The sequence below is a fragment of the Bufo bufo genome, chromosome 4 (genome assembly GCF_905171765.1).
Source record: "Bufo bufo chromosome 4, aBufBuf1.1, whole genome shotgun sequence".
Lineage (NCBI taxonomy): Eukaryota > Metazoa > Chordata > Amphibia > Anura > Bufonidae > Bufo > Bufo bufo.
The window spans coordinates 451,564,568-451,583,072 of NC_053392.1; the positions used below are offsets into that span (position 1 = coordinate 451,564,568).

General features: G+C 42.5%; 1 protein-coding gene across 1 annotated transcript in view; it reads left to right on the top strand.

The window, feature by feature from the left end:
• Positions 1-16,594, top strand: part of URB2 (URB2 ribosome biogenesis homolog) — a 154,184-nt gene extending 137,590 nt beyond the window's left edge. The window contains exons 9-10 of the mRNA XM_040429416.1: positions 14,153-14,280; positions 15,934-16,594. Of these exons, the coding sequence (XP_040285350.1) occupies positions 14,153-14,280; positions 15,934-16,131 (326 nt within the window). The 3' untranslated portion in view covers positions 16,132-16,594. The remainder of the gene's footprint in view (positions 1-14,152; positions 14,281-15,933) is intronic.
• The last annotated feature ends 1,911 nt before the right edge of the window (positions 16,595-18,505 follow it).

An 18,505-nucleotide genomic window follows, 5' to 3' on the forward strand; every position in this document is an offset into this window, starting at 1 on the left:
TTTAGATATCAATGACAAAAGTCTACCTGCTTTCTCTCCTTCATAGAAGGTTTGCTTTTGAAAGAATCTTTTATTTTTTGCCTGCATCAGTAACCTATCATTTAATTTCTGTTGAGACTCTTTCCATTTCTCTCTAGTGACATCTTGTGGATGCAAGATAAAATTTGCCTCTGTTGTTTCTACTTCCATAATTAACTTTCTCTTGTGTGCCCTAGATTCACTCTTTTTCTTGTTCACTTCAGCCATAAGCAGACCTCTCAAAAAGGCTTTCATGGCCTCCCAAACTACTAATTTAGTAGCAGATAGTAAATTAATCTGAAAAAACTCCAAGTTTTTTGCCAATTCCGCCGGCATCTGGTAGGAGAGGTAACCAGAAAGGATTAAACTTCCAACCCCCACACCTATTGCTCCTTGATGTACGGAGATCCAAAACCATTACTACCGGTGAGTGATCCGAGATTTTACGCGGCAAATATTTTACATCTCCCACATATTGCCCTAACAGCTCATTTCCAAGAATTAGGTCTATCCTAGATAGTGAATTATACGTACTAGAGCAACATGAAAATTGCTTTACTACCGGGTTTTTCATCCTCCAGAAGTCTAATAGCATGGCTTCCTGCATCAAAACACCAAACTACGTCATTCCTTTCCCTTGAAGGCTTTGGCCCAACCCCATTCTATCTAGGTCATGGTTAAGAACATTATTAAAGTCTCCCATCAGCAGAACGGAATGTCAGGCATACCTGCTATAAACTGTAGAATGTTATTAAGCACCACTGACGAGTATGGCGGTGGAACATACACTCCCACTAGGACACAAGTCGTTGCAAAAATTGTACAGTGCAGGCAGATAAATCTCCCCCCGTTATCCACCTTTTTAGCAATACATTGAAATGCAATTGATCTGTGTATCAGGAGACTCACCCCCCTCGCATATGATGAGAATGTGGCATGATAGCAATGCCCTGCCCACCTAGGGGTAAGCAATTTTGTCTGATCTGAGGTGAAATGAGTCTCCTGCACACAACATATCACAGGCTGATATTGACTCAGACAGTCCATAACCGCCCGTCTCTTGATCTCATCTTTAATTCCCCTCACATTCCAGCTAATAACGTTTACCTTCCCTGCCATATTTGAATGTCATAAAATATGCACCCCTAGCAGTCAGATTAATAGGAGCAAGAGAATAGACATAGTGATAAGACATTCCATATTTGAACCACAGACCTCTACTTATACCTTCATATACAGTGTGTGCACTTGGGTTAAACATGTTCCCCCCCTCCCCTCCCCCCCACAACTAACCCTCCCAAACATTTCAAAACTATTACTTAACACAGCGACCATCTCACCAGCGAGCCCCACAATAACACCTAATACAGGCCAGTGGGAAAAAAGGGTGTACAACCCGCTGCCGAAATCAGTCGCCTGTCAAGTACCACCTCCAATTTCTTGGATAAGAGGTTGAAGCGCACCAAAAAATAACAAAAAATAAATAAAAATAACTGCGCTCGCGCAACCTTAGTAAGTGGGCTCAGATTAAAACGGACCTCGGGCCTCCCTCTCCATGCCCCCCGGACAACTATAAGAAAAACAATTAAGGAGTGATTATACCTGACAATCAATTCTTCCAGCAAAATAATATAGTAATAGACCTGCTCACATACTCACAGCACGCACACCTCCATATTCTGACATTCGTATCCCAATATCAGAAGACCACATCCATCAAAACAAAATAACCTGAGCCTCTAAATAGAGTGGAAGTCCCTCTAGTGTGAATCAGCCTTGTTCTGCCACCAGCTGCCTTTCATGTCGATCAGTCCACTTTGCTGCCTCTTTCGGATCCTCAAATAAGTGGGTGGTTCCCAGTGCGGCAACTCGTAGCTTGGCCGGATACATCATGGAGTAAGATACGCCAATTGCTCTTAATCGCCTTTTCACATCAATAAATCTGTCTCTCCGCTTCTGAACCTCTTGTGAATAATCCGGGAATAGTGCCACTTTATGACCATCAACAGACAGTTCTGGCTTATCTCGAGCTTTTCTTAGGATAATGTCCCGGTCTTTGAAGTGTAAGATTTTAATCAGGACTGTTCTGGGTGGAGCACCCGGTGGTAGGGGTCGCATAGGGACCCTATGAGCCCTCTCCACGGCAAACAAGGGGGTCAATACATCTGCGCCAAAGTTCTCCTTTAGCCAGGATTCGAAAAATTCTGACGGATTCCTGCCCTCTACTTTCTCTGGTGCTCCCACCACCCGCACATTATTTCTGCGAGATCGATTTTCGAGATCGTCTTGCTTTGCGGCGATAACATCCAATCTCCTGGAGTAGTCTCTCACATTATTGGTTTAGAGGTATTATAGCATCCTCCATTTCACCCATTCGGCCTTTCAAAGCTGTAGTGCGGTCGGCCAACTTTCTCATATCGTGTCGCACTATGGAGACATCCTCCTTAATGGCCCCCACCTGCATAATAAGCGTGTTCAGGGACTTGCCACATTTTGCTATGGCTTGCATAACATCTTTTAACGTCGGCTCCTCCGTGTCTGAATCTGGCGGTTCTGAGGGCGGATATTCGTGTGCCCCTGCCAGCGTATCATATCGATTAGAACAGGCCGCCGGTATATTATCCGGGCCGTGCCCTTCCACATCAGAGTCTGCATCAGACATGTCCTCTGCCCCCCTCAGTTTCCTAGGGGTACCTTTTCCAGAGGCTACCGACGCTGGTCTGGCGTATTTCCCCAGCTTGGCTGCTGCTTCTTTCTGGAGCTCTGAGACACGGCCTGAGCGTCCTGGAGTGCTGCCGGCGCCATCTTGAGCCTCCTTCTCCGGCCCACGCTGCTCCTTCTTACGGGTCATGCTGACCTACTTTGTCCACCCCAGCAGTCCAGAAGAGTTCCCTGATGACTTTCCGTCCAGATATAAGTAATATTGCTTTGATAGCAGGATTTTAATAGGATCTTATGTCCGAGGTAGCGGAGGAGCTCTGCAACCCACGTCCGCTCACATACTCCGCTAGGCCGTCACCACCGGAGCCTGGTGGATGACGTCAGGGGTCACGTGACCCACATCGGCAGTTCAGAAAGCCTGCAGAATAAATGTGAGTAAATTAGAAATGTCTTTTTGACAATCTTATAAGCCACCGTAACGTATATAGCTATGACTCAGATAACCCCTTTAAGGCGTTAATATAGAAAGAATCAGTTCTTTCAAGGGGGTTTGTCAGGAGTTTTGACCACGCTAAACTGTTGACAACACTATGTAGAGGCTAGGGATAGCATGACAAATATACCTTTTGTGGTTCTTTTATTATCAGGACTAGTATGAATATAAACTTTTACTCTGGCAAGCTCTGTTCCTGCAAATGCTCTAGAAGCAGAGTGTCACGGAAGTGCTCTCTACATTGAGCTTTACAACCCCTTTCTTCTGAGTGACAGCTGTAGAATCCAACCAGGAGTATAATGAACAATTGCGACCCTACCTGGGAAGGGTTTCATAAACCAACAACAACTAAAGCCTAATTCGGCCAATAACATCACTTGTCCCAGATGATAAAACTTAACTTTTAATAAAGTGTTTAAGAAATACTTAAATAACTGTGAGCTAAAGAGGATTAAAACTATCTGATGCCTAGTCTGTAGTGAGCTTGATGTGCTATAGTTGCTATGACCAATGGGGGTGCACTCCCCCCAGGTCACACACTTGCTACCTATATAGCACTCAGTGCTTAAACGTCCTGTGTATGTTAGTATAATTCAGCCACTATTCGCTTGTGGAACTGTACTGACGCTAGACTGCACTTTTCACTTGGAACAGACAGGTTTCAGAAGCTAAAAAACACTAAACTCTGTCCCCCTCCAACCAGGAGACCACTATAAATATCACTCAGAAAGAGGGGGGAGGTGCCAATCTGCCAAGACTCGTCTGTTGTGGCAGACCAAGGGTCAGTCACGTGATGATCGTTGCCTCGTGTTCAGGTGAATGACGTCGACGGAGGAAAATGATAGAAGTCTGAGTATAGTTCAAATTCTGTCAGGAACCCAAAGTGGGAGTGTCCTAGCCCATTTATTTATATGCAATTCAAAGGGTGTAACTTAGAAACATAGAAACATAGAATGTGTCGGCAGATAAGAACCATTTGGCCCATCCAGTCTGCCCAATATACTAAATACTATGGATAGCCCCTGGCCCTATCTTATATGAAGGATGGCCTTATGCCTATCCCATGCATGCTTAAACTCCTCCACTGTATTTGCAGCTACCACTTCTGCAGGAAGGCTATTCCATGCATCCACTACTCTCTCAGTAAAGTAATACTTCCTGATATTACTTTTAAACCTTTGCCACTCTAATTTAAAACTATGTCCTCTTGTAGCAGTTTTTCTTCTTTTAAATATTCTCTCCTCTTTTACCTTGTTGATTCCCTTTATGTATTTAAAAGTTTCTATCATATCCCCTCTGTCTCGTCTTTCTTCCAAGCTATACATGTTAAGGTCCTTTAATCTTTCCTGGTAAGTTTTATCCTGCAATCCATGTACCAGTTTAGTAGCTCTTCTCTGAACTCGCTCCAAAGTATCAATATCCTTCTGGAGATATGGTCTCCAGTACTGAGCACAATACTCCAAATGAGGTCTCACTAGTGCTCTGTAGAGCGGCATGAGCACCTCCCTCTTTCTACTGGTAATTCCTCTCCCTATACACCCAAGCATTCTGCTTGCATTTCCTGCTGCTCTATGACATTGTCTGCCTACCTTTAAGTCTTCTGAAATAATGACCCCTAAATCCCTTTCCTCAGATACTGAGGTTAGGACTGTATCACTGATTTTATATTCTGCTCTTGGGTTTTTACGTCCCAGGTGCATTATCTTGCACTTATCAACATTAAATTTTAGTTGCCATATTTTTGACCATTCCTCTAGTTTTCCTAAGTCCTTTTCCATTTGGTGTATCCCTCCAGGAACATCAACCCTGTTACAAATCTTTGTGTCATCAGCAAAAAGACACACCTTACCATCGAGGCCTTCTGCAATTTCGCTGATAAAGATATTAAACAATATGGGTCCCAGAACAGATCCCTGAGGTACCCCACTGGTAACAAGACCTTGGTCTGAATATACTCCATTGACTACAACCCTCTGTTGCCTGTCCCTCAGCCACTGCCTAATCCATTCAACAATATGGGAGTCCAAGCCCAAAGACTGCACTTTATTGATAAGCTTTCTATGTATTGATAAGCTTTCTCAAAGTAAAACCTATTTGGTTTACAAATATTTCAATAATGGCTTTTGATTGGTACACAAATAATACTTCTTATTGGTTAGAACTGAATCCATCTATTGATTGGTTAGTATTTTACAAGTTTCACTTTTCCAAAAATGTGTTTACTGCTTCAGTTTAGGTTTTTAGCAAGAAATGCATATTTGCACCTTAGCACGTACAAACCTTATCTTGTCTTAACACACACGGCTAACTCCTATAGGTTTTAGCTTAGGTCATCTTGTCATATGCTTTGTTTTTTTCCAATTGTCACCACATGCTATCACGCACACAGAGAAATGAAAAACATCTATGAATATTTTTATATCCACTTTCAGAAAAGCTGGATAATTTCCTTAACACGTCTCGCAGAGCTCTCTAGCTCTCAAAGTTTAATCCTTGGCCATCGGCGGATTATCAAAGCCCAGAACTTGCCGATTCATCTACAGAACCTGTGGGCTTCCTAACACACCCTCTGGGACCCTCAGTTCCTCTCATCCTAAAGTCATTGGCAACCTGCTGAACTGAGGCCTTTCCCACCAAGCGCAACCTCCGGCCTCCCTCTGGTCTATCCCGCGCATCACCAGCACCCCTACGGGGCTCTGAGAGACCGGGCTGACGGAGAATCACTTACACAAGCTCTCCGGTATGATCAGAAATCCTCCGCCTGACACTGGGCTGCAGCCACAGACACTGGAAGAATAACACCGGACCGGAAGGCGCAGTAGCGAGGGGGAATCGACAGTCGGCGCCATCATACACGTGCAGTGGCATACTAAGACCTACCCGACTAGCAGAGCCGACGGCCCTCTATAAAACATCCGCACGCTGCCAGCACAACTCTGTGACGTGACTGGATTGAGGTCAGCTGGGATACTTCTTCCCCCTATTCCTAGTGAGGCGGATGGCCTTCCGTCAGACACCAGGCCGCAGCCACAGCCTTTAGTGAAGTCACACAGGAACGGAGGTTGCTGACTAGAGGAACACGCAGCAGGAAGCGCCACACTGATTCGTATATCAGCTGCATACCGCATCGGGGAGATCTGTGGGGCTTCTCCATATTAGAGGTACCAGACCACGCGTTTCCACCTCCCCCCGCTGCACCCAATTGCTATGGCCCCCTCTTTTCTATTTTTTGCTGTTCCTATTAAGAGCCAAGCTCTAATTTATCCAGGCCAACACAGGGGTCTACTCTTACAACCTGTCACTGCCATCACTAGATCAAGTGTCACACCACTTCAATTTTGGGACTCTGGCCCAATTTTTAAAGGTGCTTGCTCCAGCATTTATCAGTAGTGAACACAAATCTGCACCACCATTGCAGATGTGATTCTATTACCATAACTTCAATGAGACCCAACTATTTCTGCTGAAATATCTACCTTATCATGGTGAAAATAGGGCAAGCTGTTTCTAAAGATAAGTGCCTCCCCAAAACCTAATGCTCCACTTGGAGAAATGGATAAATACATAAAAAAGAAACTCCAATTCTTCTACTCAAAAAATGAACCCACCGTCTAAAGCCTCCATCCCAGTGGCCCAATTGGACAGTGGTGATGAATCAGACGGCGAGACGGATAACTCATCTCACCAAGACTCCCTACCATTTTCCCGCTCCTTTTTACAAAAACCCCTGGAAAAAACGCTGGCCAAAGCGCTAGATCCTCTTTCAAGGTACTTACAAGATATAAAGCAAGAGATAAAACATATAGGCACTAGAGTGGAACAACTCGAAAATGCACAAACGGCCATATGTAACTTCAGTAATGCCGTTACAGAAAGTATGTCCACTTGCCAAAACCTTCTTAACACTGCCTTTGAAGCCCTAGAAGACCAAGAGAACAAAGGCCGCAGAAATAACCTACGAATAAAAGGCCTCCCAGAAACCGTAGCTCCAACAGCCTTACATGCTACACTTCTAGAAATCTTTAAATCGATCCAGAAAGACTCCTGCCCAGAAGACATCCTCTTAGAGCGAGTACATAGAGCACTACAGAGGAAACCCAAAGACTCTAAACAGCCACGAGACGTTATTTGCCATCTGTTAAATTACAGAGTGAAAGAAGAAATATTACAACTCACGAGGCTATCTGAGCATATTGAATATGAGAGTACACAAATGCGTATCTTCCAAGATCTATCTCCAAGATCTAAAATCTTATTTCAATCCATTTTTCCTGTAACACAGCAAGGGTTAACAGCAAAATGAACGTAAATATCTATTACCCTGATTCTCAAGTTTACAGAAACACCCCATATGTGATTGTAAACCTCTATATGGGCACACGGCAGTGTCACGCCCATGTGCATGGTCGTGACTCCTTGGGAGCCGCATGCAGTTGCCCGCGGTCTGGGGGCTGTTAGTAGTTTGCCTCTAGTGCGGTTGCCGCGGACAACAGGTGTTGGCAGTGTAGCAGCCTGAGCTCGTTGCTAGGCGCCTCACTGCTGATGCGTGCGGTTGCCTCTGGCTATGTGTGTGTGTATGTGTGCACTTTCCCGGTTTGTTGTGCATAAGGTTATGTTTGTATGCACTGTGACACCTCCCTTCACTTGCGGTTGTCCGCGGCAACGTCTGGTGTTGTGTGCATGTGGTGGCAGTGTCTCGGCCTGCTGGCTGTTCCCTAGGACATGGTTGCCACGCATGCCGTTGCCGGCAGTAACAGGTGAGTGTGTTGTTTATGTGCTTTTCCCTTTAAGTGGCTTCACTACCCTGCCTGGTGTAGGAAGGGTTAACTCCCTTCTTCGTGTGTGAACACTGGGTGTGTCTGTGTGTGGGTGTGGCTACTTGGGCTATTTAGCTTCCGCTGGATGCCTGTATCTGAGGGGTACTTCAGCCATGGTTAGCTGGAGTCATCCTCCTGGTTATATACTATCTGCCAGTGAGGGCCACCCTTGTGGTCATAAGTTTATGTCTGATGTATGAAGATGTTTCTTTGGTCTCTGTGTTTATTGCAGCTATGGTTTCCTGGGTTCCTGTGTGGTGTGTGCTGTGTCTGTTAGTATTGTTGTGGACAGCAGCACTTGTACATGGGTTCCAGGCTGTGTGTCTGTGGCAGGTAGGTGGTGTTACTAGTTGTATTTACCTGCCATTGCCATAAGCTGTTTATGTTCCCCTTTCTTTGCAGCTTGGCCAGTGAGACTCATGTTCGTCCGTATCTAGGAGGAACAAGTCGTCTTACCCTGCTCCTAGTTCAGGGCCACCCTGAGGGCTAGTAGGGACCCCAAGGTTCCGGAGTATGAGCCCTCCTACCATCAGGGTCGGCTCATACGACTAGGAGTCAGGGTCAGAATTAGGGACGTATTAGGAGGTGACCAGCTCCCTGATTCCTGTCCTGGCCTAGCAGCGACCACCATATTCAGTAATCGCACGGCTGAATGGGTTTTCCCCATCCTCAGCCGTGACAGGCAGTGCTCAGAATGCAGGGAGTGCCACAGGGTTTTTGGAGGGCAGATTTTGCTGGAATAGTTTTCGGGAGCCAAGTCCCATCTGAAGGGACCCTGAGATACCCTAAAAAAGAAAGCTACAAAAAATTACCCCACTTGGAAACTACACCCCCTCAAATAATTTATCGAGGGGCAGAGTGAATGCTTTGGCCCAACAAGCGTTTCATAGATTTCAGAAATACTTGGCTGTGAAAATGGAAAATTAAATTTTTACAAGAAAATGTTGCTTTAGTCTCGCATTTTTCATTTTCACAAGGGGTAACAGGAGAAAATGCACCCCACAATTTGTTACCAATTTTCTCCTGAATATGGCAACACCTCATACGTGGTCATAAACTGCTGTATGGGTAGACAGCAGAGTTCAGAAGGAAAGGAACAGCATCTGCATTTTCTAACATGGAATTTGTGGAAATTGTTTTTAACCTCTTGCGGACACAAGGTGTACAGGTACGCCTTGTGTATTTCCGATCACCGCCGCGCGATGGGTGGAAAGGCAGCCCGATGCGGTGCAGAGGCTGCCCAATGCCTTGCACGGCATCTGGACCTGCTTTCTATGGGAGCCGAGGAGATCCAGCCTCAGGCTGGGTCTCCTACGCAACCCGTTAGTGTATGACTCAGTGTCATACACTAATAGGCAATGCATTACAAAAAAGATGTATTGTAATGCATTGCAGAGGGGCCCCAAAAGTTGAAGTCCCAGAGTGGGACAGAAATAAGGTTTAAAAAAAAAAAAGTGTTTTCCCCAAAAAAAATTGTTTCAAGTTAAAAAAAAAAAAAAAGAAAAAAAAAGCCCCTTTCCCCTCACTTTATAATAGAAAAGAAAAAAGAAAAAACACACACATTAGATATTCCCGCGTCCGTAACGGCCGGCTCTGTACATATATCACATGATCCACCCCGTCCGATAGACACCTTAAAAAAATATCTATATGTCAAAAAAAGTCATTTTTGTCACCTTACATCACTAAAAGTGCAACACTAAGCGATCAAAAAGGCGTATGCCCCCCAAAATAGTACCAATCTAACAGTCAGCTCATCCCGCAAAAAATTAGCCGCCTACATAGGACAATCGCCCAAAAAATAATGCTATGGCTCTGACTATTGAGACACTAAAACATGATTATTTTGTTTCAAAAATATTAGTGTAAATAATAAAGTTGACATATTGGGTATCGCCGCGTCCGTAAAAACCTTCTCTATAAAAATATCACATGACCTAACACCGTAAAAAAAAAAAAAAAGCGATCAAAAAGTCATATGCACCCTAAAATAGTACCAATCAAACTGTCATCTCATAGCGAAAAAAATGAGCCCCTACATAAGACAGTCGCCCAAAAAAAAAATATGGCTTTCAGAATATGGAGACACTAAAAAATATTTTTTTCAAAAATGCTTTATTATTTAAAACTGAAACAAACAACAAAATAAGTAGTCATATTTTGTATTGTCGCGTCCGTAACAACCTGCTCTATAAAAATAGCTCATGATCTAATCTGTCAGATGAACATTGTAAATAAAAGAAAAAGAAAAACAGTGCCAAAACAGCAATTTTTTTTGTTACCTTGCCTCACAAAAAGTGTAATATAGAGCAACCAAAAATTATCTGTACCCTAAAATAGTTCCAACAGAACTGCAACCTTATCCCATAGTTTTCAAAATGTGGTCACTTTTTTGGAGTTTCTACTCTAGGGGTGCATCAGGGGGTCTTCAAATTATCCCCGTGAAATCTGCCCTCCAAAAACCATATGGTGTTCCTTTCCTTTTGCGCCCTGCTGTGTGCCCGTACAGCAGTTTACGACCACATATGGGATGTTTCTGTAAACTACAGAATCAGGGCAATAAATATTGAGTTTAGTTTGGCTGATAATCCTTGATTTGTTAGCGGAAAAAAAATTATTAAAATGGAAAATGTGCCAAAAAAGTCAAATAATGAAATTTCATCTCCATTTTCCATTAATTCTTGTGGAACACCTAAAGGGTTAACGACGTTTGTAAAATCAGTTTTTAATACCTTGAGGGGTGTAGTTTCCAAAATGGCCTGAATAAGTAAAAGCGTTTTAAAGTTATTCACACATAGTGACACTGGTCAGATTTGCAAAAAATGGCTCGGTGCTTAAGGGGTTAAGGGCCTTTTTTTTTTTACGGAGCTTTGTGAGGGCTTATTTTTTGCGGGACAGGCTAACGTTTTTAATGGTGTTTTAATGGTGTTTTAATGGTGTTTATTTTTTATGGGGTTCCTCATGCGGTATATATTATATGATCATTTTATTCTGTGAGTTGGTATGGTTATGGTGATACCAAATTTATATATGGTAGTTTTTGTATGTTTTAATACTTTCAGCATAAAATCACTTTTCTGTTAAAAATGAATGCTATTTTGGATTGCCATATTCTAACATCCATAACATTTTTATTTTTTCCCCAATGAAGCTGTATGAGGTCTTATTTTTTGTGGTACAGACTGTAGTTTTATTGGTATCATTTTGGCATACATATGACATTTTGATCATTTTTTATATCATTTGGGAGATGAAGTGTGCAAAAATTGCAATTCTATCAGTGTTTTTTATTTTTACTCTTTATTGGGTTCTACATGTGGTATATTTGATATCATTTTAATCTGTGGGTCGATACGGTTATGGATTTGTATTGTTTTTCTTATGTCATTAACTCACTTTTTATTAAAAATCTTTTTTTTTTTCTGCATCGCCTTATCTAAGACCCAAAACGTTTCTATTTTCCCATCAACATATCTGTGTGAGGGCTTGTTATTTGCGGGACAGGCTGTAGTTTTTTTTTTTTTGTATCATTTTTTTTTTATTATCCCTTATTTACATTTTTTGTTCGTTTTTAAAAAAAAATTTTTACGGTGTTCACCGTATGTGATCCCTTTAGAGATGAGGTTAAGTACACGGCAATACCAATTATGTGTAGTTTATTTTATTTATTTTCTATTTATTTTTTCATCAATTATAAATGAGTTGCTATGGGAAAAGGCAAAAAAAAATTATTTACATTTTTATTTATTTTTAAACTTAGTTTTTTTACTTAAATTTTTTTTTAAGATCCAGTGGGTCAGATGGCTAAACAGTGCATTGCAATAGTAACCTAATGCAATGCACTGTAACAATGACACTAAGCCTGATCATACCCTCAGGGCTCATGCACGCGAACATATGTATTTTGCGGTCTGCAATAAATATGAATGACATCCGTGTGCATTCCGTATTTTGCAGAACGGAACAGCTGACCCCCAATAGAACAGTACTATACTTGTCCGTAATGCGGACAATAATAGGACATGTTCTATTTTTTTGCAAAATGGACATACGGAAACTGAATGCACACGGAGTAACTTTTTTGTGGACCCATTGAAATGAATGTTTCCGCATACAGTCTGCAAAAAAAAAAACGGAACAGACACTAAAAGAAAATACGTTTGTGTGCTTGCGACCTTAGATACATAGCCCAGACGCCTTTGACGCCTGATTGGTCCCTTGCCAGCAGCCCCCGTGTCTCCTCTGTCTGGGAGAACAGAGGCTCTGGGGCTGTGACAATTTATAGTGTCACAGCCTCCTGTAAAAGTTACTGCTCACCTGGGCTTGCAGTTACACACAGGTGCATGAAGAGGTTATGCTTTTAAACCGATGTGTTAATATACCCTTAGAGTAAGGTTTCTCAATTCCGGTCCACAGGACCCACCTACGAGTCATGTTTTCAGGATTTCTTTAGTATTGAGTATGTGATATAATTGGTGTCCATGCATCAGGATTTACCACAGGTATTCATTCTGTGGGATATTCTCAAATCCTGACCGGTAGGTGGGTTCCGAGGACTGGAGTTGAGAAACCCTGCCTTAGGGCTCGTTCACACGAACGTTTTTTGCGTTCTGTAAATGGGCCGTATTTGGAGTTCCTTATACGATCCGTATAGGGAACCATTCATTTCAATGGGTTCGCAAAAGATGCGGACAGCACTCAGTGTGCTGTCCGCATCCGTTGCTCCGTTCCATGGCCCCGCAAAAATTATGAGGCATGTCCTATTCTTGTCCGTTTTGCTGTGGCACCCTCCGGCATTTTATAGGCTCCAAGGCCTGTCATGGCGAACTTCCTGTGAAGCCCTGCTCATGGCAATATTAAACCATTGCAGCCTATGGGAGAAACAATCAGACAATCGCATACTAAAGTAGAATAAGAGTAAAAAAAAAGAAAAATGTTTTTCAAAATATAAATTAAAAAAAACATGAAGTTTCGAATAACCCCTCTTTCCTCATATTAAAAATAAACATTAAAAAATGAGCATCATTAGCATCACAGCACAATGACGGTACTATTAAAAATATAAAAATTTATATCCCGGTGAATGGAGTAACAAAAAGTGGATGATTTGTCAGGTTTTTGGTTGTTTAACCTCTCCAAATAATTTAATAAAAAGTGATCAGAAGGTCATATACACTTCAAAATGTTATAAATATAAACTGCCCCACAAACGATGAGCCCTCACAAAGCTCCATAGACAAAAATAATAGGGATCAGAATATGGCGATGCAAAGAAAAAATTTGTTTTGTTTAAAGTCTTTATTTATTTTTATTTTTTACCACATAGGAAACATGGTAAAAACAAAACCCATAAATCCTTGGCAGATTAGTGTTTTTTGTTTTGTTTTTCCCAATTGCTCCTCATTTGGATTGTTTTTCAGCTTCATCGTATGCAGTATTAAATGGTTCCATTAGAAAGGGCAACTAGTCCAGCAAAAAATAAGTCTGCATACAGCTATGTAAATGGATAAAAAAAAAAAATGTTGTGGCTCTGAGAAGACAGGGAGTAAAAAAAAAAAAATACAAAAATGGGTGTCGTGAAGGGGTTAATGGGTTGCCCAGGACTGAACGGCAGTTAGAAGCCATGATGAATTGCATCCTTGCCAGTGAAAGAGTTAAAATTTTATTAAGTGCAAATTTTATCTGTGGCATGACAGCATATGTAATGGTATGAGAAGAGTTAAAGGGGTTATGCAAGACTTTAAAAGACCTCAGAGTGGTTGACCCGCAGTTGGGGTTCATACTTATCTGTTCCCCGCTACTTAGTTTCCGGCTTCATTGCACCCAGCCATCTCTGCAGCTCCTTGATGCTCTGGCATAGATATCCTGTTGACGGCCACCACGTGTGACTGCTGCAGTCACTGGCCACAGTGGCGACCTTTCACCCAGGTGGCATGTGACCCAGTGACATGCCACATAGGTGACATGTGACCCAGTGACATTCCACATAGGTGACATGTCATCGCCGTGGCCCCGTCAATAGAATGTTAATGTTCAGAGCATGAACCTCCGCGTGGGTCGGGCACTCTCGAAGGTCTTTTTAAGTCTTTGATAACTCCCTTAATCTTTAGGTGTGCATACTATACTTTCAGTTCACCTTTTAAAACTCTTTTTTTCTTTAAAGGTATTATTAATATTCAAAAATGTGCCAAGCTGGTAGAAAGAAACTATACTTTCATTGCCGCAAAGACTGAGGAATTCACTGTGTTTTCTACTTTCATTGTTTCACAGTATATACATGAACTGCAGAAGGTATAAATCTGTTTTCTCTTCCATTACTATGACTTAAGATGATGTCTCATTTTTTGTTTTTCTAAATGTGTGATTCTAAATACATTTTTATTATGTGTATACCATTGTCACTTTATGTATATGTATAATTTACACTTTGGTAACCTAACTGTTCTGATATAAAGCAGAATAGTAGAATCAAATTGTGACATTGTAACAGTAGTTAGCAGTTGTTAAAATAACAAACCCAGGTTGATCTTGAAATGCAGTCAATTGCTGGTCCTCAGTGATGATTAGTTCAATCTTGACAATAAGGCTACTTTCACACTAGCGTTCGGGTGTCCGCTCGTGCGCTCCGTTTGAAGGGGCTCACGAGCGGTCCTGAACGCAGCCGTCCGGCCCCAATGCATTCTCAGTGGAGGCGGATCCACTGAGAATGCATCCGCCTGCCAGCGCTCAGCCTCCGCTCAGTGAGCGGACACCTGAACGCTGCTTGCAGCGTTCGGGTGTCCGCCTGGCCGTGCGGAGGCGAGCGGATCCGTCCAGACTTATAATGGAAGTCAATGGGGACGGATCCGCTTGAAGATGACACCATATGGCTCAGGCTACTTTCAGACTTAGAAAATTTTCTAAGTTATAATGCAGACGGATCCGTTCTGAACGGATGCAAACGTCTGCATTATAGGAGCGGATCCGTCTGATGAAACATCAGACGGACCCGCTCCGAACGCTAGTGTGAAAGTAGCCTAACCCAGTATGTGTTTCATAACAATAAAAAAAATCATCAATTTACAGTTAAGTAATTATTTTGTTATTGATATACTAGTCACTATGATATAATAATGCGGGCATTTTTGGCCACAGCAGTACCTATGATGATTTTTTTATGCTATTTTTCTTGTGGGGAAAGGAGGGTGATTTGAATTTTTAGATATATTTTTTTATATTTTTAAAAAGCTTTTAACTTTTTTTTTTGTGGGGGGGCCCCCAAGTGGACCTCAGCATGCTTTCATTAGATTGCAATTTGTATAAAGTAATTACATTTTATCCATTGCAATATACAAAGATCGGTATTTTACAATTCAGTGCTGCCACCTACAGGCTTGAATTGTAATATACCAGCAATAAGCCTCGAAGCCTAGTACAGGGTTTGGCTTATTATAGTAATGTTTTAACATCTAATGTGCCTGGGTTTAGGTAATAAACACATTAACCATGAATGATTCCAGCACAGATCCTAGTAGACACACCAATTCTAAGATTAGATTTTAGTTTGGACAGATATTAAAGTGCGTCTGTCACCAGAACTATTGTAGTGAACCAGCTGACCTGCAACATGTAGACATTTCAGCAGAAGCTAGCAGTTTTGGTCACATCGCCACCTATGGATTTATTTCTGAGAAAACTGAACTTTAAATATATGACCTGCTCACATTTTGAAGGCCAGCCTGTATCACTACAATGATTCTAGTGACAGAAGGCCTTTAATATACTGTACATATCAATGTAAAGCATGAACTATTTTCGAAGACTTTTGCAAACTGATCTCCACACAATAAGTTTTTTATTTTTATATTAGGGTAATAGTTTTCCTGCCTTTAAAAAAATAACTCTTTATCCACTTTATTTAGCATTGTCACCTTTGTAACACTTTCTTCTTTTGTTTTCATGTAGGTGACGCTTCAGCCTGAAGTAAAAAAGTATTTGACAGAAGGGATCTTTCATATCTTAGATATATGTATTGATCGTGATATTAAATTCTTAAATACATCCTTCCAGATTGGAGCACGAGAAATGTTTAAAGAAATATATTGCGAATATTCTTCCCACTACAGAACAAGGAATCAAAAAGAAGAGAAATATACAGTATAATGGTGGCTTTATGGTTAGCATTGAGTATTTGCAGCATTTGGGTGCTGAATTCAAATCCAGGCATGGGCAACATCTGCCTGGAGTTTGTATGTTCCCAATATTTCTGGGGGTACACCACTTATTGACTTATTGTGTGTGAGATGGGGACATTGGGGGAGATTTATCAAACTGGTTAAAGTTTCCACCTTTCATTTTTCACAGCCCCTTTGGAATTTGAAGGTGGGATCTGATTGGTTGCTATGGGCAACTAAGCCAGTTCTATTTTACACCAGTTTGATAAATATCCTCCGTTATGTCATAATGGGGGAGATTTGAGGATCTAGAATGATGTGAACGGTATCAATTTCTGTATTGTGCTGCAGAATAAACTGAATTCTTGTTTATATACAAGGGATATCTTGTATAACCTTGTTGCTGGGTTAAAAGGCATTTTCCGAGTTTATGAAAATAAAAAAAATATATAAAAAAAACTCCAGTTGCTTATTATATGATATACTAAAGCTAAATGAGCACCTTGATGTGTGTTTTGATAAAGCTGAGCTGTCCTCATTTCTCTTATAGCACGCCTCTCCCTGCTCGATCTTTCTTGGGAGCGTCCTCAGTGTGGAAGCAGCTCTTCTCTGTACCCTTGTACTGTTGCTCCACGCCCAGTACTCCTCCTCCTCCTTATTCTTCCCCGCCCATTACATCATCATTCTAAGCCCAGTACTTCTTGAAGCCTGCTCAGTCCCTTTCTCATGGTGTAGCATGGGCACCTCTTTTATACACTCTCTAGTGCAGTGTATTTCATCTCCCCACTAGCTTTCCAGTGATTCACAGAACAGTGCAGCAATTACACACCATAGTTCTTGGTTCATATACTTCTCACAAGCACCTGTATGTGAGATGACAATACTAATGAGAAATACACAGAGTCTGCCTATATTATTATTGGACACTTTCCCTGATCATGTCAATACAGATCTCTGTATTATGTGTATACATACAGTGGCCAATTTAAAGCATCAGTGATCCTGGACAGTCTGTGATGCAACGTGGCATTGGTGGATGGAAGACATGATGTCCCAGATGTGCTCGATTGGATTCAGGTCTGGGGAACAGGCAGGCCAGTCCATACCATCAATGCCTTCATCATGCAGGAACTCTTCAGCCACATGAGGCCTAGCATTGTCATGCATCAGAAGGAACCCAGGGCCCACTGCACCTGCATACGGTCTCACAATGGGTCTGAAGATCTCATCCCGGTACCTAATGTCAGTCAGGGTACCTCTGGCCAGCACATGGAGAGCTGTGTGGCCCTCCAAAGAAATGCCTCTCCACACCATTACTGACCCACTGCCAAACCGGTCATGCTGGAGGATGTTGCAGGCAGCAGAGTGTTCTCCATGGCGTCTCCAGACTCTATTACGTCTGTCACATGTGCTCAGTGCGAACCTGCTCTCATCCTTGGAAGAGCACAGGGTGCCAATGACAACACTGACTTGTGGACATCGGGCCCCCATACCGCCCTCATGGAGTCTGTTTCTGACAGTTTGAGCAGACACATGAATACACATGGAGGTCATTTTGCAGGGCTCTGGCACTGCTCCTTGCAGAAAAGGAGGAGGTAGCGGTCCTGTTGCTGGGTTGTTGCCCTCTTACGGACCTCTCCACATCTCCTGGTGTACTGGCCTGTCTTCTGGTTTCTGATCCATTCTCTGGACACTGTGCTGACAGACACAGCTAAGCTTCTTGCCACAGCTCACGTCGATGTGCCATCCTAGATGAGCTGCAATACATGAGCAACTTCTGTGGGTTGTAGACACCGCCTCATGCTACCTCTAGGGGTGAGAGCAATGACAAAATGCAAAAGTGACCAAAACAGCCAAAAAGGATGAGAACAGAAATGGTCTGTGGTCAACACCTGCAAAACCACTCCTTTGTAGGAAGGGGTTAAACGGCTGACATCACAGTACAGATGTCAGCCATTTCAAGCAGAGTGTCAGCAATGTGCTGACACTCTGCTTGCTAAACGCTCGGCCATCCTGGAAATTCCAAAATTTAGGTCATTTTGAAGTTTCTGATCCCCGCGGGGGATTGACTTGCGGTTTGCATCGATTGCCGATATGGGGGGGGGGGGGTCACAGAACCCCCCTCGGCATTGTCCCAGGGTGCCTGCTGATTGATTTCAGCAGGCATCCAGTTCCGATCACCGCACGGCGGTGATCGGAAATACACAGTGTCCGTAAGAGGTAAAGTCCCATTTCACTTTCAGTCATTTTTATATAGGGGATACACAGTGGCATTGTGAGGGGGGTGCGGGCCTCAACGGGTGACACCAGTCTGATGGGGTGTCACCCGCCGGACCAAAGTTCCCAACACCACTAGCACCCGC